At 42.1% G+C, this 21883-nt stretch overlaps 1 protein-coding gene across 1 annotated transcript; it reads right to left on the minus strand.

Moving 5' to 3' along the window:
• Positions 1-6355: 6355 nt before the first annotated feature.
• DRD5 (dopamine receptor D5) lies at positions 6356-8409 on the minus strand. Its single transcript, XM_065665300.1, has one exon. The coding sequence runs from the start codon at positions 8407-8409 to the stop codon at positions 6952-6954; it is 1458 nt and encodes a 485-aa protein (XP_065521372.1). The 3' UTR covers positions 6356-6951.
• Between the last annotated feature and the right edge of the window lie 13474 nt (positions 8410-21883).

Genomic DNA, 21883 nt, shown 5'->3' on the forward strand with positions numbered 1-21883 from the left:
AGAATAATAGTAAAATGGTAAGATCTGACTTGCTTCTTTCTGGATGAATTTGTGCATTTGGTATTTAGAGTGAGAGAAACATTTAATTATCCTGTAAATATGATGAAATATGTTTTTGTGTACATATACATAAAAGAACATATGCATGCATGTAGGTGTATAATATCAAATGCATATACTCTTCACAATGAAAATATCCGGTCTTTATTTCTATAAAAAGCTAAGAATTCAACCTCTGTAGAAAACACCTCTGTTTATGCCTAATACTGATTCATTCTCATTTTATATTATTAAGCAAACTCCCTAAAAGCTTTAAAAAAAATTTATTTACACTTGTTCAATAAATTGTGTTTCTGTTGAATATTCTTGTGTTCAGGAGGGAAATGTTGTTTGGGAAAAATACAACCAAACAAACAAACAATATTAAAAGATCTGAAAGATTCCCTTTGGGCTGGAGATATGACGTAATTTAAGTGTAGCTTGAGGTAGTTCCGGATTTGGTGACAATGAGGTACCCAAGCAGCTAACTCCATGCCAGGAGCTTCTGTTCACTGAAGGAAACTAATTACATGAAGTTAACAGAGAAAGCAAAAGGTCAAGGCCAAAGGCTAGAGATCTGGATTGTTAATTTTCCTAAAAACCTTTCCGATCGGAAAAACGAGGCCAAAGGGTAAAAAAGGGCACACTGAACTTCCTGGTTAATATTTCACTCATGGGACATTTTCAAAACTGCAGCAGGTCAGCTGCAGACAGGACTTCTCCAATGTCCTCCAAAGCAGCCAAGCTCACACTGCAGTTGAGGCTCATCTCTGCTCCGCAGCCACCAGACTCCTCAGCAGCTCTGGAAAAACTATAGGAATTTAGGATTTCTTCCACTCACTATTAAGCCCCTAAACAATGGCATACATGCAGTTCAGAAACCAAAACCCTGAGCAGCTATTGTAGCCACATCCATTCAAGCACTAACCAGGAAGCAGATAAACCAGAGAGGCTGCACCAGCCAGATGTCATTTACAACTACTTTTTTCAGGGTATAACCTCGCAGAAGAAAAATGTGTTTTCTCTTTTATGTAGTAAATGCAGGTCAAAGCAGTTGTTAAAGAGTTCAGATTTCCCATTACATGCAGATTTTGAGCATTGCCCTTGGGAGCAAGAGGTCTACCATGCAGCCAAAGTCAAGGAAGCTGGCATTTGTGGTCGAGGCCCAGGTGCTTGCACGTTAGGAATGACTCACTGCTATGCAGCCCCCTGCATGGGCTGACTCTCACTGGACCAGTTTCATGTGAACTGATCTGTACATGTTGCTACTGTTTCCTTCCATATTTTTCAGATCTTCCTGCTAACGTGAATCAGCATATTATTAGTAGCAGGGTCAGAGCATTCCAGGTTCTTCTGGTAGCAATGAGTGTGCAGTACCAGATATAAACAAGTATTCGTTATTAACAGTGGGGAGTAATTCATGGGAAGAGTTCTTAATATTTTTTTATGATTACTGCAATGTATTTTTCAAACCCCACAAATGTGACTGAGATGACCGTGATATAAATGATTAAGCCCATAAAAATGTTTATCCTCCTTAAACAGCTATCTGTCCACTATAAATATAATTGAAGGTTATCTCCACTCACAACTGAGAATGGATTTAGACAGACAAGAAGACAAAATCATCCTGTAAGTTTTCTATTAAACTTAAGTTTCCTGTGGCTGGCCGGCAAGCTCCCCAAAAGAAACCAATCTATCACCTGCTTCAGATGACAATATTATTTCCACTCTTTATACCCTTAATCTCATTATTTTTCACTGCAATCTTACCACTGCCACAATAAACAAAAAGTTGAAGAAAAAAGCATATCTTTGGTGCCCCATTACTAATGGAAATGTCCTCATCCATAGGTGCGTTTGTGCACATCAGTGCTTTTAGAACAAAAATATACCCTTTGAAACATCAGCTCAAACTTAGAGATGTGTTGTTCTGTTCATAAAAGCATAGCGCACTATACAGTTGCCAGGGCACTAAAAATGCAATCAGTTGGGGCAGATCTGAGATATGATTAGAGCTTCTCTATGTGAACTTTGTGAAGCTCCTGGAAAGACTGAAAAGTCTTCCAAAGCTTAAAAACAAATAAGTAAATCTGTATAAAAGAATTATTTCTCCATATCAGCCATTCAGTGTGCCAACTTGTCGTCACCCACTCGCAGAGAACAACAATAGTAATGTTCATAAGAAATAACAGTAGTAATATTAATAAGAAGCCATGAGAAATAATTTCATTGCTCTGTGACCAAAGCCCACATCCATCACGGAGGTCTTCTAATTATTTAAGTAGGCACTGAATAATTTTAAAGATCTGATGAATCCAATTAAACTGTAGCAAAGATGGCCTCAGAGAAGAAAAAGCAATCTCTGCATCATTATTAGCATCAACATAGGTGTGTACCCTGCCTTCTGTGTGACAGTGATAAAAATGCCCTCTATGTTAGCAGTGGTGATTTTGGCACACACAAGCAGCTGAGGGACTTGTGACCTCCCATGCCTCCATGTCTGATGCATGTTCTGAACACTGCCTGCAGTCTTGTCAGTCTCTTCAAAGCTGAGTTTACACATGATTGACTCTTAAGTGGTGTAAGATTGTGCTTAGTGTTATTTCTACAAGAAGCCTTCCTAATTCTGAAGCCTTTTTTTGTTATATGTTACCAAAATACAGGAGTTCTCAGTAGGGAGGCTCCCTGCAGATACACACCAGATCTGGCTGGCAAAGGCAAAAAACACAATGGAAACAAAGGGATGAAGTACCTAACTTTCAGAAAACATTGCAGCAATTTCTCTCCCTGTGGAAAGTGTTTTGTTTGTGCTCATCTCTGAGAAGTTCATCTACATTTCTTTAGCTTGGGGAGAAATAACAAACACTCTACAACCCACCATCCCTTGTTAAAGCCAGAGCTTTAACAAGACCCCCTCTAGGGGGCTGAATAACGAAAGAGTCTTCATGGTGTTTGCAGCATTTTACACAAAACACTGTTCTTTCATGTACTCCATGTCCCAGCTTCTTAAAAATGAGCTGACATACCTTCATGTGTTCTGTTCTTTCGCTGAAATGAACTCCTCTGTCATTAGTTAACTCACCAGAAAACATATGGGCTACTGATACACTGATCCTCCTTTGATATGGAGTTAACCAGGAGTAGCAAAGTAAGCTGTAACACAAGATTTGGCTGGCCAAGAGGTAATTTAACAGTGACACGTATTGCAAGGTAAGATTTCTAAACAGTAACATGAAATAGAAACTGGAAATAATCTGGGACCTTGAAGGTCAGCCATCACTCAGGACTAGACTAAGTAATGATGACTCAAAGCCAAACTGCACCATACATTCAAATCATTAAAGTACAAAGGACAGAAAAGAAAACAAACCTAAAACAGAGCTAGCAACAAGTGATCATGCTTAATTAGGAAGTAAAATGCATGACAGGAGCAAGGTGACTTTAACAGAAGAAAACATGTTGATGGGAGGCACAAAACCACTGGCACAGATGAGTTCCAGAGTGGCACCACAAGGATATGAGGATTATAAAAATCTGCTTGCACTTCCCGTGAACCCTGCTCTAAGGCTAGGCAGATGCATTAGTCCTTAAGAGAGAAACCATTAAAAAAGTAGGGCAGCAGTTTCATCTGAGAGAAACAAGTTAAAACAATCCTTTTGGGGGATGTTTTCATTAAAACGGTCAGCCCCTTTTTATAGGTCTTTTTGAGAGTATCTTACTAATTCTGAATACTGTAGCTTTGCCAGTGGTAGGTAATTAGGACGCATTAAAAAGCAACAAATTACCTCTATGTTATGAGTCAAGGAAAGGGTTTTCTTTCAGCCACATAAGGTCAAGCTGTGCTTCCAGCAACATAAAATACCTTTTGTCTGTCTTTTGAAGCAGAAATGTTCCCTTTCAGATGCTCCTGGACTCCAAGGGATAAAACCCTGTGACAGGTACACTTTCCAAGGACAACAAAAAGCCACAACCAGAAATCATTTACCAGCTGGAGTCATAAACTAAAAATTAGTAATACAGTTTTCTTTATTGTCTTAATCATGCTCCCAAATTCTGGGGGCATGCTAACAATTGCCTTCCTTCAGATCTAAGATAATACTGATTGTAATATTCTGTGCAAAGCTGTTACATAAACCCACTGATGGAGCTGTCATCTTCCTGCATCCCACCATTAGCCCACCCACTTATTCCAGACACCCAGGCAGGTAAAGCCTCAACGAGGAGAAAAACACCTGTCAGGGTGATGCACTGGCATCTTCTTGTACACATCTACCTCTCCGCCACACCTGCAGTGAATGAGGTCCAAGGGAACTGTCACACCACCAGCACAGGGATTATTCGGAAGACAAAAGTCTTCATGTGGAGGTGGGGGCCACGCTCTTCAGTCTTACTAAGACTGAAACTGTTTGGCTGCTCCGTTCTTCTGCTGAAGCAGGATGTAACATGCACCATCAGACTGAGCAGCCTGTTAGCATACAAGTGCTCAGAAACAGATCATGTTTTTCCTTTCCCCATGTCCCTGCGCTGCTTCTCATTCAATACGGACAAAATTGGATGGAATACTCATGTTCCCCTGGGAGCTGGAGTCAACGTCAGGTGCCTGCACTACTTGCACCTGGTTCTGATAGGCTTTTTGCGCAGATGCAGAAAGTTTGGCATGCTGTGCCAGCCTCAAAATGTGAGTAGTAACTAGAAAAAATATAAAATCTGGTTGGGATAATTCATCACGGCACCACAAGAAGCAGTTTCCTTCATTTTTATTTGGGAAAATTATTTTATTCTAGGCAAGTTTACCTTACCAGCACAGGTAGAACTATGGTTAACTCCCGGCAACATGATTGCTTTAGCAGAGGAACAGTAACATACTTCCCCTCAATGTCAAGCCATTACTAGGTTGAAACTGCTTATGAGCATTAGACTTGTTTTTCAAGCTTCCCTAAGCCACAATCACAATACACTTTTCTGAGGTCAGCTGTAGATGGGTATTGCACCAAGATTTTATGTCAACAGCAAAGCAAATGCACAGGTAGATGTCAGCCTTCAGTGACAAGCAGTTGAAAAGGTAATCCAAAACAATAATATAACCAATTAATATCAAAGACTGCACACAAAAAAGTGTTGCTTGCAGACAAAACCAGACTGCAGCAGGGGAAACCACAACAGGATTTCAATCACGTGCTTTCTGAACTTCTGCACCCTGTACCCTAAGGGGAAGACAATCCCCAAACCAGTATTAAGAACTTGACTTCAAAGAGGCTCAGTAGTAAGTCTGTAACATTCACAACTCCCAGCACCTGATTTAATGACTTCCCCTGAACCGTGCTGCCTAGTGCAGGTCCTGCTTCTACAGCCTACATTATATGGGGGCCTTCAGTTCCCAGTTAGGCAGGATGGGGGAGGCTCCAGGTTAGGGCTGGGAATTCTACTGAATCTACGTTTACGATCCAATTTAAATCTGCTCAGCTCATGGCACGGGTATTTTTAAAGGGTAAATGAATTCAAAAGCTGCTCATTTTGTGAGCCAAAACTTGAAATAAATACAGGTAATACTATTACTACCTTCAATCGTTTGTCTTTGAACTAAGATGACTTTTGATTTCTGAGCTGAAAGCTTACAAATGTTTCTAAACAAAATATTCTATTTGATGTAAATCTTTCAATAGAAACGGAGTTTAAAATACCTTTTTTCACTTTTTAAAGACTGCTTTAAAATGTTTGTAGAGTCAAAGCACTTAAAATGTATTTAGGTTCTTGTTAATAAGTAAATAACTAAAAATAGTACATCACCTGCATTTTTTTTTCTTCTCGTGGTTTGAGTGATTGGTTTGAGTTCTCTAATGTCTACACTGGAAAATTATTATTATATGATTATCAACATCATTTTCAAACATAATTGTTGGTTTTTGACACATCCAGCTCCTAATTCTGTCATCAAATTCTTCTCATTAAGCATCTTTAAAAACGTTGAAGCATAGAATTAAGTGGAAAGTTTTCATAGCTTGTGGATATGTATAGTTGATATTCTTAGCTGCAGAGAGGGATAGCATCAGTTACAATACTAAAGAAAAACAGGCATAAATCTTGCTGTAAATAGAGCCATATAAAAAAAGTTCTTTTAAGTCAATCACTCCTGAGCCTTGCTTTTGTTCCAAAATTGTATTTTCTATACAGACTATTTTGCTTTTCAAATAATGAAGTTTAGCTGTCAGTCATTCTAACCATCCAAATAGAAACATGGAAGTTTGAATACTTGTTGTAAACCTTTCAGAGTGACAAATGAAAGATAATAACCCTTTGATCAATGTAACTTTTATTTATTCATCTGGGAACACGGCAAGTATATCATAGGCAACCACGCCGCCTAGGAGAACATGGATTTCACATAAACTGTTTTGGCAGAAACACGCATTTAAATAATCATCCTAATCACCACCTCATTGTTCTATCTTCAAAATAAAAAAGAGAAAAATAAATAGAGGAAGAAAATCAAACCCAAACCAACAGAGAAAATAAACACAAGATCTGAACAAATGAACAGCCTGGAAGTTTTCTCTTTTTAACGTCTCTGCCAGCCACATCTGTCCCTGACTTTAGAAGTTGCAATACTTAGCACTGACAATGGCATCTTTCATTTGCAAACATGTTATAAACAGGAACTGACTGTAATTATACCACAGTACCTCACCCCAGCAATCAATGCGACTGCATGGTCCTCTCTCACCCTGGGGAAGTGCTGAATTAAGCCTGCGCTGCCAGCTCCCTGCATGACAGTGTCTACATCCTGCAAAGTGCTACACGTAGGATTGAGTTTAGCATGAAATGACTGACCAAACTATAGCGTAAAATCAAGCAGGTTTTTCCACTCAGTGCTAATATTTAGTTTCATAATCCAAGAAGAACCGATGCAATTTAATGTAAACCATTTGAAGTGAAAGGTGTTATTTTGCCTAGTGAAATCTCCCTCTCACAGTCCAGCTCACAGGCAGAGTCAGTGGCAATCTCATGGTCAGGGGAGATCTGGGACATCCTATCAAAAGGGTCCTCACGATTTTCCTCACAGTCAACCACATTTGGGATCATGTTAACATAAGCTGTCACTACCTCCTTGTGGAAAAGGGTGTCCTGGTTGTAAGACATAAGCTCGTTGCTTATGTTAACAGTCTCCACTGGAGTACCAGAGCAAAACTGACCGCATCCCAGAAGGTTGGAGAAGACCTTTCTAAAGTCAGCATTAAAGGCGTAGATGATGGGATTGAGGGAGGAGTTGGCCCAACCAAACCAGACGAAGATATTAAAGGTGGTCTCACTGACACAGGGAAGACCAGCATGGGGGTCACTGGGCGGGCTCTCACAGAAGGGAACCATGCAGTTCAAGATGAAGAACGGCAACCAGCAGCAGACAAAGACACCCATGATGACAGAGAGCGTCTTCAACACCTTGGTTTCTTTCCTGATGGAGGACTTGAGGCTCGTGTGATGGTGGCAGTCAACGTGGCTGCTCCGGCAGCTCTGTGCATGCTCAACTGCCCTCTCCAGGGAAGAGATACGACGAATCTGCACCTGGGCAATGCGGTAGATTCGAGTGTAGGTAACTATCATGATAGCCACTGGGATATAAAAACTGATCAAGGAGGATGAAATAGCATAGGTCCTGTTGAGGCTGGAGTCACAGCTCTCTGATGGTCCAGAGAGGGTACCATTGCTGTCAGAGGTCCCATCAGAGGGTCTCATTGCTGCTAATGCCACCCATGTGGTGCTCATATCTTCTGCCCAGGTGGTAACAGCACCCGCTGCTGCCCAGCCAGTGCCAAACCCATCTCCAATATCACCAGCATCCACAAGATCCCCACCTTTGTGCCAGTTGAGCTGGACAGGGATGAAGGAGATGAGCACAGACAAAGCCCACGCCACACTGATCATCACCAGCGCCAACCGCTGGGTCATCTTCCTCTCATAGCGGAAAGGGCTGGAAATAGCCCAGTACCTGTCCACGCTGATCACGCACAGGTTCAGGATGGAGGCCGTGGAGCACATGATATCAAAAGCCACCCAGACGTTGCAGAAAGCCCCAAAGGGCCAGTACCCAGCCACCTCTGCCACTGCCTTCCAGGGCATGACTAGCACAGCAACCAGCAGGTCCGAGACAGCCAGGGACACGATGAAGATGTTGGTGACCTTGCTCCTCAGGTGCCGGTAGCGGACGATGGCCGCGCACACCAGCACGTTCCCGAAGAGGGTCCAGAGGATGAGCAGAGCCAGCAGGCTGCCCGCCGCCACCTGCGCCGCCCCGGGGGCGACCACCGGCTCCCGCACCCCGCCGGGGGGTCCCGTCGCCGGCGGCAGCGGGCTCCGGCCGCCCCGCAGCATGGCTGGCGGCTCCCGCCGGCGGCGAGGCGGCGGCGGCGGCCGGGACGCGCCGAGCAGCCAGTGCCGCCCGGCCCCATGGGCCCACTGCCCCCCCGCCCTGCCGCCACCCCGGCCGGATGAGCTCCGATCGGCGGCTCAGCGCGTACCGGGCTCCGGACTCCGCCGCTCAGCGCGCCCCGCGCGCGGGGTCCCCGTCCCGCGGATCAGCGTGCCTCCCTGCTCGGGGTCTACGCCCCGCGGCCCCTGATCGGCCTTCCCACCCAGCTGCTCAGCTGGGTTCCCCTGTGCGCGGTCTCTGCTCCGCGCCCCGCAGCTCGCAGCGGGGACCCCCGCTCCGCAGTTCGGCGCGTTCCCAGCGCGTTCTCCGTCCCCGCTGTGGATACCCTCCTTTCGTCCTCTCGCCTGCGCTCCCCGCCGCGCGGCTTAGCGCGCACCCTGCTCAGGGTACCCTCTCCGCGCCCGCTCCTCGAGGCGGCCGCTCCGCGCTGCGCGGCTCCTCGCCCCCGCGGCTCCCGGTGCCGCCCGCTCGGGCTGACAGCTCCGCCCGCTCGGCACCCGCTGGCTCTCCCAGCGCAGCAGAGCGGAACCCCCGTGGCCGCCTCCCGTTGCCTGCTCCCGGCTGCCCGACACCCGCTCCCCGGGCAGTCTCTTCCGCCCCCGGCCGCTCAATGATCACGCACGGCCGCCGGGGCGCCCCGTCCGGGCCGGCCGCCCTGCGGGGCTTCCCTCCTCCCGCCAGAAACCCTCGCAGTTATTTTGCAGCCGTTACCAGCTGTGCGCGGTGATTTTGCGCCGCCGGAGGCAAGAGTGCGGTTCCACAGCAGGGAATGGGGAATACCCCTCCAGCATCCCGGGGGAACGAGTGCGGCTGCCCAGGACGGGCACGGCTTCTCTCTGGGCACGAGCAGGTCTGAAAGTTGCCGTAGGGGGAATGGAACTGCCTCGGTTACATCCATCGGGGAGGAGAACGCAACCTACATTGGTAACTGTTTCAAAGGGTTCTGTTGGATGACAGGGATGTGCTACAGGCAAGAAACCTGGCAAAGAAAATCCATCTCTCTCTCTTTTCAGTTTTTATGGGATGAATCTGTCTCCTTTGTAGGACTCCAGCACAGCAAGAAAATTAAGCAGTAGAGATGTGAATGCTGCATGGTTGGACTTGCCATTCACTGATGTTATGCCTGTGCTTTAAAGAGCATAGAATCCCAGAGTGGTTTGGGTTGGAAGGGACCTTAGAGGCCATCTAGCTCCAAGCCCCCTGCCATGGGCAGGGACACCTTCCACTAGACCAGGTTGCCCAGAGTCCAATCCAACCTGGCCTTGAACACTGCCAGGGATGGGGCAGCCACAGTTTCTCTGGGCAACCTGTGCCAGTGCCTCACCACCCTCACAGTAAAGAACTTCCTCCTTATATCTAATCTAAATCCACCCTCTTTCAGCTTTAAGTCATTCCCCTTGTCCTATCACTACATGCCCTTGTAACAAGCTCCTCTCCAGATTTCTTGTAGGCCCCCTTTAGGCACTGGCAGCTGCTTTAGGGTGTCCCCAGAGACTTTTCTTCTTCAGCCTCAACAGCCCCAGCTCTTCCAGCCGGGCTCTATAGCAGATGTGCTCCTTTAAACATGTTTTAGCTATTTTTATTAAAAATATTACAGATTTAGTTTCTCCAAAACTTAATTCTGTTTTAAGACTGTGGCAAGATCAAGCCCATTCTTGACTCAACAGCCTGTTTTGTCACCACGAAGGCTAAGAAAGCCATTCTTCAGGAGCCTGCCAGCTACTTCTCCAGGCAGATGAAGAAGGACAATACTCACTCTACCTTGCTGGATCTGCAGTGACATGAAGGAAGATTTAAATGTTAGAGTTACTAAATGCAGAGTAAGAAAAATAAACTCTGCAACCTTTTAAGTAATTTTCTAAAATTCTCACAAGAAAAAATAGAGCTTCACTTTAGCTCTTGCTTAAGAAATTGGCACTTTTCCATGTTTAGGCAGAGTTATATATAATATTGGAGGGAGAATTTAGCTTTTGTCACCACTGAATTCTAAACAGCACGACTAAAGATGTGATGCTGAGGCAATGTGTTGCTTGCACAAACTCTGCTTTCCTAAGCAATGCCTCCTACAATTCCTATAAACGAAGAACCACATTGCACAGGTAGCTCTGCACATGCCTTGTTGAAGCTGCTGGTCCAGAAATGTGGGTATTTTATGTAAAAAAGCAATTATCTGATTTGATTGTTTAGCTTATATTTGTTGTTTCACCAATATAAGCTGTGTGCATATACGTGCAAATCCATCAGCACAGATGATGTATGTAACATAGTGCCTATATGTACATATATATTTACACGCATGCAGTCAGTATGCATTAGATATTTAAATAACCATATGTGTAGGTATCTGTCTGCTTAGTAATAATAATAGCCCAGTAATAAGATAGCCTGCCCACAGCTCATCAGCACCACGCACGCTGATGGCTTGGGACAGCTCTGTTCTGGTAGTGAAGATGTTGGGCTGCGGCTGGGAGCAGCAGAAGCACAGGCACATATTGTCTCCTGACAGCTCTGCTGTGTGCGATGGAGTCAGGTGGAGAGGGGGTGCAAGCAGCTGGGAAAGACACCTTAAGCCATTGAAACTAAAATTGTCAGGATTCACTTGCCAGAATTCTAAAGAATGAAATTTTACTATGTTTCCTATGGAAGTGTCTGCTACAGGCAGACCCACAGTAGAGAGGAGTTTCCGAACTATTTTATCAGCCAACAGTTTCATTTGGCTCTCTGGCTCCTGCATAACTCATAATTTAGAAGATACAATATCCTCTCCCACCCATTTCATCTTTAGCAAATGTTCTGGAATTTCAGTTGGTGTGAACTGAAGTTACTCACCAGAGATCCCAATGGAAAAAGATCTATCATTTAGCTGGGGGAAGTTCCATCAGCTGAAGATGCACTTCTACCTATACATACGCTGGTGGTACAGTCTTCAGTGTTGATCCAACATTTCATGAACACTCAAAACTTCCTTTCAAATCAAAGATGTGCATCAGGAGATTCTGAGTATTTTCAATAGCAGTAGAAAATAATATTGGTATGTGATGGCGTGGCTCATGTTTGGTTCATATTTCATATAAGACTAAAACCCACAAGCTAATAGACTGTGATGAGCTGGGAAGAGGTGGAGTAGGAGTGGGCGACAGGACAGCTGCTTTTACCAGATCATTCACAACAGTGCTAGGTCAGAGCAGCAACTGTGTAATGGGGATGTTTGTGGTGTGTTCTAATATTCCATCCATTGTCATCAACACTTTTGAGCCTGAGATAAAAACCTTTAACAGTTATAGGTTATTAGTTGGGTTTTTTTTTCACTTTCTGTAGGCAGTTTGCTTATAAATCTTATTTTAAGACTGCTCCATTAAAACCACAGCTGTCACTTGCTGAGAGATTTGAGGTGGGGTTTTTTTCCATCCTGAAATTATCTTTGCAATGGCTTTTGTGCTTTTCCTTCAGAGCTTTGTCTCATTTTTCCTTTTTTTTATTCACCTGTTAAAATTACACTTCTCTCTCACAGCTGGCAGATTGGAAGTAATGGAATTTAACTGCTACTGCAACGGTTCTGAGCAGCAAAAAGAATCTTTGTAGTTCCTCATTTTAAAAACTTATGTATTGCTCGCTCTTTCCCTTCACTGCCACCCTATTTTCGTTTCAAAATACACAGACCCACTGTTCTGCCAAATGATATTTATTTGAAAATAGACAACATTTAGAAATTCACACATTCTCTCATCTGAAAGATACTTGATGCAAAGAGATAAAAAATAAGTAATGCCGAAAGGAAGTTAAAATATATCGACACAGATGTACCGCTGAGGTTTAGGTTGTAAAGGCATCCCATCAAAAAACTCCCATTAGTTAGGCTCTGTAACAGGCAAGAAGAGGTAAAAGTAGAGGTGGGGGAAGCTAGAAATCGTAGGATTGCTGTACATGAGGCCAATTTAGCCAAGTAGCCAGACATACTCTTAACTGTAGAAGTATGTTGGAGTGAAGCTTTATTTAGGACCACAGTTGAATGTAGGGTTAATGTCTATCAGTTTTACTCGCTGAAACTGAAATGCTTTGCTGCCCAGGGATGAGCAAAGGTGTGGGTGTATACATAGCAATGCAAAACTATTGAGGAAGGAAGGGAAAGAACTAGTATCACCAATTTTTTCAGCACAGAAAAATCCTCACAGACTAGGTCGGGTTCTGCTGTTCATGTTTCAATTAAAAATAAACATGAGCAATTGGAATATGGTCAGAAAACCATTACAGGAATTATGACTGGGAAACTTTCTTAGCTGAGCAGAGAGCACCAGGAGGGTTAGAAACAGTTGGCGATGCCTTATGGGGGAAATATTTTCTGATAATAGATAACTTCTAATCTCTCAGGTACAGTTCTAAAAACTGCACTGGCTACAAAGTGAATCTGTGAGAAGTCAAGGTAGAGGTGAGATGCAAGTTTTAACAGTAAGGATGTTTAATGGCTGATGTGATTGATTTGGGGTGGTAAAGGATTTGCCATCACTCGCAGCTTGAGAGCTGAGGCTGAATGCATTTCTTCGAGGCTGCGACTCAGCTCATTCCCCAGCTCTGTCTTGATTCAGATGGTATCAAACAGCGTTCTGTAGTCTGCACTGTGGGAAAAGTCGTTTTAGACAGTTACAGTTATCCCTGCTGGCCTTAAAACCCATTCAAGCTTTTGTGGACTTGGAACAGTGATGGATAGTAGTAATTAACCGCATGTAACAGAATGAACAGTTCTCCCAGTATCTCTGTTGCTTTTTTCTCTGTGATGAGTGCAATGTGGTTCCTACATCAGCCATAGATCACTCTCTGGGTGAAATCATGAAGTAATTGCTGCTGCCAGAAGAGATTTCCACAAATTTGTCTTTTCTTCTTTTTTCTGACCCTGACTTCATTTAAAGCAGTGGTAGAAGATGAATGATGGCCAAGACCAAAAGCAAAGGGAACAGGATTTTTGTAAATGTGATTTCCTGGTGGACTTGGTCACTTTTGTGGCTTATCTTGTAAAAACATTACCCTGTATTTGTGGATGTTTATAATTTTAGAGTAAAAATTAGCATCATTATTTTTAACATAGCAAGAGCTTACCTGATGGAAAAGTACTGAAGATCAGTGATGTTTGAAGCAAGATAGATAAAGATATAAACACCCTGATTTTTACAATGGTACATTTTGGGTATATTATTCGTATTTTCTGGCTGTGCATGGCTATATCTGTCCTGAGAAAATGATCAAGATGAAAAAAGTGATTTTAATTTTCTACTATTGAACATTTCAAGATTTTTTTTTCTTTTGTCAACTATATTACCAAACTGCAAATAAAAATCCAACGGGCTTAATTCCCAAAGAAGCCACTGTAATTTTGTCTCTGGTTTAAACAGTAGAACAGTTGGACTTACAGAGAAATTTCAAAACAGATGTCACTGTTCTGATTTCTCTGTTTCTCTAACCCACTATATATTAACAGGACCTGTAAATTTTATATTGAATGTGTAAATTACAGGCTTTTTTAGCTAATAATTTTTATTGGAACTTTTGCAATCAGCATAATTTATTTTAGGATTTTACCCTGCCCATTAACTTGGTGTGAGATTGTCTTCCACAGAATGAGTAGGAAAAGTTGATCCTTCATGGAATCAAACATTCAGTAGTTTCCATAATGAAAACAGATGCTATTGTGAGGACTTTTAAGTCTGATAGAAAAAGGTAACTCAGAAGACAGAAGTCAACAGCTGGGTTTCAGCCTCTTGAGGAACACAGATGATGTCTCATAAGGCCAGACAGTAACTCATCACTGGGCTGCCCTCCTCCCAAAAGGATGGAAGGGAGTGAAGATGGGAAGCAAGACCCCCAAACTTAGTCTGCTTTGCTGGCTCTGTGGGACAGCTGTGTCTCACAGGATAGCCTGTTGCAAGGGCTAAACAGAAAACTACAATGCAAGGTAATTTTACAAGTATGTCAACAGTTAGAGCTGATATGGGTTTTGGCCTGTATTTTTAAGAGTTGTGTAGGACCAGGGCTCAGTTTTGTAGTTCAGGATTTTTTTGGGGAAAGAAGTCAGTTTCAAATTTTAAATGGTAGTGGTAAGAACAAGCAACTTTGTCACTTTGAGATAAAGAGCATGAAATTACTGCTTTTACTTAGTTCTGCTCTTTTTTTTTTTGCCTCAAATAAGACTTAAAATAAAATACTTCTTTAGCATCAACAAGTCTCGTTTATCTCTGTAGCAGATTTCAGCAGTAGGGGTTAGAAAGTTCTTTGTTAAACACCTATTGCAATAACGCTTAGGACTATTAGTGCTATTATGGAACACAGAAGAACAGCTGATGAAGACATCATTAGTCCGCTGACACAAGAGCTGTACTGGAATTGACAGAGAAAAACTAAAGGGCATTCTTCTGTCTATCTGTGAGAGAGCAATAGCTATTTATTCTGAATTGTGAATAGCCTTCTGCATGCCGATCAACACATTTCAACCTATAGTGCGTCTAGATTTTTTATCCTCATGGTTTCTTCTTCTCCAACACACATAAGAAGGGTCAAAGAAGAAATATGCACTTTTTCAGATGCAGAGAGCAACCAGCACCCCCTGTAATGTACCTTATGCCTCCCATTTTTCTGTCTCACACACTGCACATCACAGGAGGGAACATACAGATCAAAAAGCGCATGTTTTTTGCTCCAACAAATCAAGACAAATACCCAAATTCCACAAAAAGGCACAGCCACAGTGGATTGGCACAGCATGCAACCTTGGAACAAAAATCACCTTTGCAAAAGAAAGAGATAGGACTGTGGCAGCATCGTGTGGGGCAGGCTCAGGATCTGATCAGTCCTGGTGAATTAGTCAGTCTCATGTTCATTTAGAAAATGACACGTATCTGCACTCCTCTCAGGGAAGCCTTCTGTTAAAACTCACAGTGAGACCTAGGTGGTGACTGTGACACTGGGAGTCAACAGCTTGTCATCCTTGTGTTGGTAAACCAGTAACTCTACCCAGTGAGATTTTCTGTGTATTACTTTGGCATTGTTGGTCAATCAGAAGACTTACATATACCAACTTTCCAGATATGTTAAAAGACTGTGCCCTGGGGATTCAGCAGAGGTAACTGTACACAGGCCAGTCTTCATGAGACATAAAATGTGCATTGATCTGTGATAAAAAGAGTTGCCACAGGGAGCAGTGGATTCCCGAATGTCAGAGCAGAAAACAAAGCCAAGGACTGAAACTATCAATTGAAATATTGTCTAACTGTTTTCATCAAAGAAAATATTGCATATCAAATAATCATATACTTGTGAATTGTTTGTTGCACGTAGGCTGTACTGATTGCCCCAGCTACCTGCAATAATGATACCTAGCTGTGGAGTTGAATTTTGACCTTAGAACAATTTGCAACTACTTATTTTTCGCTTTTCTGGCCTTTACAGTTAAAAAAAACAAACCCTAGATAAAGCAATTCCTTTAGTGCTATTGACTGAGATTTGTGGCCTGAAGAGGGATGGGCTATTTTATTTTAGCTGCATCTCTATCCTTTATCTTATGTTTACTCTCTTAATTGCGCTCCACTAATTTATGTTGTCTCAGTGTCAGGTCCCCACCTAGCAGTATGTGTGCTGGCTTGTGCCTATCAGGTCTTACCTGTACTTGATGGCCACATCTTGCAGTTTCAGTGTTGGTGCCACATCTACATACAGACCTGATGTCAAATGCAGGTGCAGTCATCTCTCCTTGATATATTGAAGTTTAAGCTCTTGACTCTTACTGCACTGGAAGGGTTTTCCAAACTGGCGAGCAAAGAAAATTAAAGGTTTGGAGAGAAAAAAAGATGGTCTGATGCTTGAAAAATAACTCAAGAATACTTTCAAAGGTATGTTTGGCTAGTGTTATGTCTTATTGAAGTATTTCTTTGTAAGGAAGCTATTTGATTCAAGCAGGCACTGGTGAAAAATGCCACCTGCGAGTACTGCAGGTGTGCTCCTCATACTTAGGAGAGGAGCAATGTGCGGGACAAGGAAAGGGGTTCATGTAACCAGCTACCATTAACGCATTCTTGCAAACCTATTGCTTACTAACTCATAGCTTTTAGTTGCTGCCTTCCTACAAAGATCATTGCTTCGTAGAGGCTAAATAACTAAATTCAGAAGATGACGGATTTAAATCTGAACCAAACACCAAGTGCAGATTTTGCCCTAGGTATGTTAATTGTTTCCATGCATCTTTAAAAGCATTCTGATCTTCAGTGAAGCCTGGTAGATAATTTTTTTGCAGAATAAATTAGAATGAAAAAGTTACTGTGTTCTTGATAATCCTGACTGTGTGTTGGTGTGGTTTAACCCCAGCTGACAACTCAGTCCCACACAGCCGCTCGCTCACACACACCCCCCCAGTGGGATGAGGGGGAGAATCGGAAGGGTAAAAGTGAGAGAACTTATGAGTTGAGGTAACGACAATGTAATACGTAAAGCAAAAGTCACACATGTAAGGAGAGCAAATCAAAGAATTCATTCCCCACTTCCCACGGTCAGGCAGGTCTTCAGTCATCTCCAGTCAAGCAGGGCTCCATCATGGGTAGTTGTTGCTTGGGAAGACAAAAGCCATCACTCCAAATGTCCTCACTTTTCCTTCTTCTTCCTTCAGCTTTATATGCTGAGCATGGTATGGGATATCCCTTAGCTCAGTCGGGGTCAGTTGTCCCAGCTGTGTCGCCTCCCAACCCCTTGTGCACCTCCAGCTTGCTTGCTGGTGGGGTGGTGGGAGGAGCAGAAAAGGCCTTGACTCCATGTAAGCACTGCTCAGCAGTAGCAAATACATCACTATGTTATCAACACTGTTTCCAGCACAAATCCAAAACATAGCCCATAGCTACTATGAAGAGAATTAACTCTGCCCCAGCCACAAGCAGCACATGTGGAAAGGAGCTGTTCCTCATTCTGTTGTGATTAAAATGCTGATGTAGCTCCCTGGAATTAACGGATCTATGTGCGATTTTCAGAAACTGGCTTTTAATTGCAGTGACATTCAAGCAAAGATGCATTGGAAAATAAATATGAAGCACTCACTGCCTGTGCAAGTTTTGATAAAAAATCTTGTGTGAAGATAATAAATTATGTTTGTTGCAAGTGAAAGAGGAAGATGGCAACTGGCATTCCTGAAATCCCTGTTCTTTCACAAATTTCCACCTACTACATTCATCTTTATTTCATAGCATGTTCATAGGCCTGAGTTGTGCTCCATTTTTTTTCTGGCAAGAACTAGAAAATGCGTTGGTAAAGATTTTACCAAAGGACATATTTAGAGGGTTGAAATTCAGGTCTTTTTTAGATAAAAATAGTAGCAGAACTGCAGAACTGCAAGTTTTGCTGTAAATCTCAGCCAAAAATCCCCAACAAACTTTAATGATTGACTATTGACAGCAAAGTGAAACTTCAAGATCAAATTCATCCTTCAAACCTAATAAAGCCAACCCTGTTTTTTAAGGTTCCCATTACCAATTGCAGCTGCTTCTATTCTGTTTAAATACAGATCTCATTTTATTCATGTATGCATAGAATGAGGCCAAATCCTTGGGGACAAGAGCTCCCAGTGAATCCAATGAGCCAGAGCTGTACATACATCATCTCCAATCAGACAGAGCCAGGTAGGAAAATTTAAAAATGAGTGTTCATATTAAAATCTTGAAGCTTTTTATTTCATAGGATTTAGGTGAAATTTTATGAGTGCATGTTTGGTTTTCATAATATATCATATATAAGATGTGGTCAACGGTGTCCAGAAACTCATTTTGCAGGATGCAGAAATGCATCATTTAAGGGTATTTGCACATGACTGCACATAGACCCTCATATCTCCATTCATCCTGCGTTTTGCATACTGTCAGGTCACATAGAGAATAAATAACATTCGAGTAGCATTCATTGGTTTTGGCAGGCTGCCTTCTGTCCTGCCTTACTACAACTTCAACAGGGCAATGACAGGCCTACTCTGATACAAGTAAAGACATAGCGTTACCTGTTAAAATGAAACATCGTTTGTAAAAACAGAGCCAAGTAGTGTCCAGAAATGTCACCTAAGAGAAAGAACAAACCTTTTAAAAAGTCTTTTTCTCTTTATTCTTGCAGATGTGATTTATAAACATTTCTTAATCTTATTAAGTCAGAAATTAAATTAAAACTCATTGGCTACACAAAATATTACCTTCGAGGTGACAAGTAGATTACCCTGGTGACATCATTAGGATTGAAATTTGAACTTCATTTTCAGCTAGAAACAAGACCATCAAGCAGCAAAGCCTTCACCTTACCTAAAATACTCTATCTTTTATTTTCTTTTTAACCAAATCCTGCTTCATTCAGAGCTCTTGCAGGAAAAGGCAGAATAACACAAGCAGGATATAATACTATGTGCTCCTACAGGAAAGAGCAGCTTAGATCTTGAAAGATGCTGCTCAATAGAAGAAACAGTCAGCTTTTTTCTTTTTTTCTGCAGTAATTAGTCTCACCAGGATCTTACATTCCCTAGTCAATGGAAAGAAGCATGTATTTAAATTACCTGGATAATTGCCCTCTCTGCTGTTCTCTAGAGCCATCTACTTCTTTGCACTAGTATAGTCCACTCAAAGTCTATGGACCACAAGTGGGCCATACAACAACACAGGAATATTTCCAAAATTATAAAAACGGTTGGAGATTTTTTTTAAACGATTGAAACAGGAAATTCAAAGAAATACCAGTAAAAGGAATTTGTTTCTTTTAGAAAGACTCGACCACGGCCTTCTTCCACCTTACAATTAGTGTCACTGACACTAAAAAGCATTGGAAAAATGTATGATTATGCAAATTTGACTCTTCAGGCAAATGCTTGAGGATTGTAGGTATCTTTTTGCACCTTAACAGCCTTTATTCCTGTATATGCATGAATTTAAAAGCTACTCAAGAATATATTATTGAATAAATGAAATTATCTAGGGTGGAAGGGAGGGAGTGGAAGAGTCTAACAAAAGGATATGATGCACATCAGAGACTAGCTTTCTGATGAAGATTATGTAGCAAAAATTCAGGATTCTTTACATAGCAAGTGCACTTTGGAGTTGACTAAAGAAATTCCCTTAAAAATAAAAAAGCTTTTTCTAAATGATATTAAACTGGTCTCAAAGACATTCCCTAAAGGATTCTGGGTAGACCAACTGTCCCCTAGAGGTACCTCAGGAATATAGCAAGGAGCAGCTGTTAATAGCTCTCTCCTGGGTAAGCCAGCCCTACTGCCTTCTGTCACATGCTTGAGCAGATAGGTAGGCAGAAATAGGGTATCTTCGTGCTATTTCTTATATTTTAAAACCTATCATAAATTTGTATTATGATATATGCTAGAGAAAAACAAAAAAGAGAAGTTTGAAAGGAGTTGTTTGAGCCAGTCAGGTTTAGCATTGATCAGCAACCTAGAGCTCACACTGCAGCAATCTGATTACTGCTCTTGTCCGAAAATCTATGATTCTAAAATGTTCAGAGCTTCATACAGTTGCTTCCAGAGTAGTTAAAATAAGACCCGATTCCAGAAAATATTCTGCATTCGGATGAAACAATATTTTTGTTGGAGAAATCCTGTTGCAGAAACCTCTTAAGTTTCTCAGGCTGTCATGGTTTAGACAAGATTCTGGTCCTGAGACAGCACCATTTAAGTCAGCAGGGTTTCATCAATGCAGCTGCCAATAGCTGCCAAAATAGACTCTGCCAATTTGCATGTTCAGAGCACTTGTTTACTGCCAGACTTCTGCCTTAATTCACTTTTCTGAATAAACTTCCATTTCAGCATTCAAAATTAATTTAATATTGTGGACGACTCAAACTATTTTCATAGTAATGTTAAGAAACAGAAAGGGCTAAAGAATTGAAGATGAAATGTAACTAAATAAGCATGTTGTTTATTTTTGAAACTTCAAAATGTGTGCTGATTGTAATAGAGCATAGGGCCCCTTCTTGGCACTAGGGATTAGGTAGCTCTGCCTTGGTTGAACACAAATGTTGAGAATCAGCTAAAGAGCACCAGTTCTAACTGAAGAATGACATGTGACCCATCCCACAGAAGCAGAAGATGCAGACTTCCTCTATCTGTCTTCACGAGCACTTAAAAGATGAAGTGGAATTTACGGGCCTCCCTAATTAAATGATTTTTTTTCTTCTGATATCAGAATTAGTTGGGGTGTTGGTCCAACAGTTGATCTGGAAGGAAGATTAAAGCTTTATTTGATTGGCTGGGTGGCTCTATTTACTGTATTTAAAGTGGAATCAGTCTGAGAGGCAACTGAGGGAATTGGCTAAGGCTGGTGTTTGCATGGACATAGGTGAGATCAAGCTACTGTGCTCAAGGGGAAAGACAGAAAATACTACTGTCTCGAATGAATATATGAACTAATGGAGATGTGACAAAAGGGCATGAAAAACAGCCCTAGAGACAGGTAGAGATTACAGCAATGTGATCAGCTCTTAAAAACTGCTTCAAATTGAACTGAAATTGCTTTGCTTAGAGTTCTCATGCTCAGGTTGATTCATTCAATTCAGACTTCACCTGAGACTTCAGATGAAAGTTGCTTTACTTGATCTGGCTTTTGCAAAAGGTAAAGGTGGTAGCAAAAATTCACGTGTGTACCACCAAATAGAAAGGAAGATTAATTATGTTATGAAGCGAGTCCTAGTGGCGATCAGGTAATTTATCGAATGGTCTGTGGTTGCCATCTAGTGGTACAAAGCCAAAGCTTTTGTTCTGCTGCTTAAGAGCAGGCAAGGCTGCTGAAACCTGTCTCAGAAGCAGACCTCTCCCCTTCAGACATATGACTGCTGTCAGGCAGATGGAGGTGACAACTGTTTTACCGTCCTTTTAGGAGCTAGGTAGGGGCAGAAATTTTGCAGCCTTTCACCCACCAGGCTTAGGACTAGTTCGTTAATGTGTTAGCAAGGATTATCCAGTAATTGATCTGTCGCTCCCTGTTAGTATTCTGGTCGTTGTTCCAGTCTTTTGATATCACAGGTACATATTCTAAAATTATTCAGGCACCCAACTTTTCAATGCTTTCTGTGAGAAGTCAGGCAACTAAATATCCTAGGGATTTGAGATTATGTTCTAACAGCTTGTAAACCACACTTGTAAACACCACTTGTAAATCACACGTATAAACCCCTTGGCCAAGGGCCCTCCAAATTGCTACAGGCATTAGCTATGCTTTACAGCATCCCTGTATGAAGATATATGATTATCTTCCAACCAGGACATTGAACTACAAAGCCATTAGCTGCTCATTAAAAAATTGTACAGGGCATATACACCATTCTGGCAATGGAACATATATAACTAAACATAAACCTTAAGACTACTGTTTGTTCTCTCTTAAAGCATTTCAAGAATGTGTAAATAAAGAA

This window comes from Lathamus discolor, chromosome 1 (genome assembly GCF_037157495.1).
Source record: "Lathamus discolor isolate bLatDis1 chromosome 1, bLatDis1.hap1, whole genome shotgun sequence".
NCBI classification, from domain to species: Eukaryota; Metazoa; Chordata; class Aves; order Psittaciformes; family Psittacidae; genus Lathamus; species Lathamus discolor.

Coding starts and splice junctions, on each gene's coding strand:
- DRD5 (XM_065665300.1), bottom strand. CDS start 8,409: ATGCTGCGGGGCGGCCGGAGCCCGCTGCCGCCGGCGACGGGACCCCCC.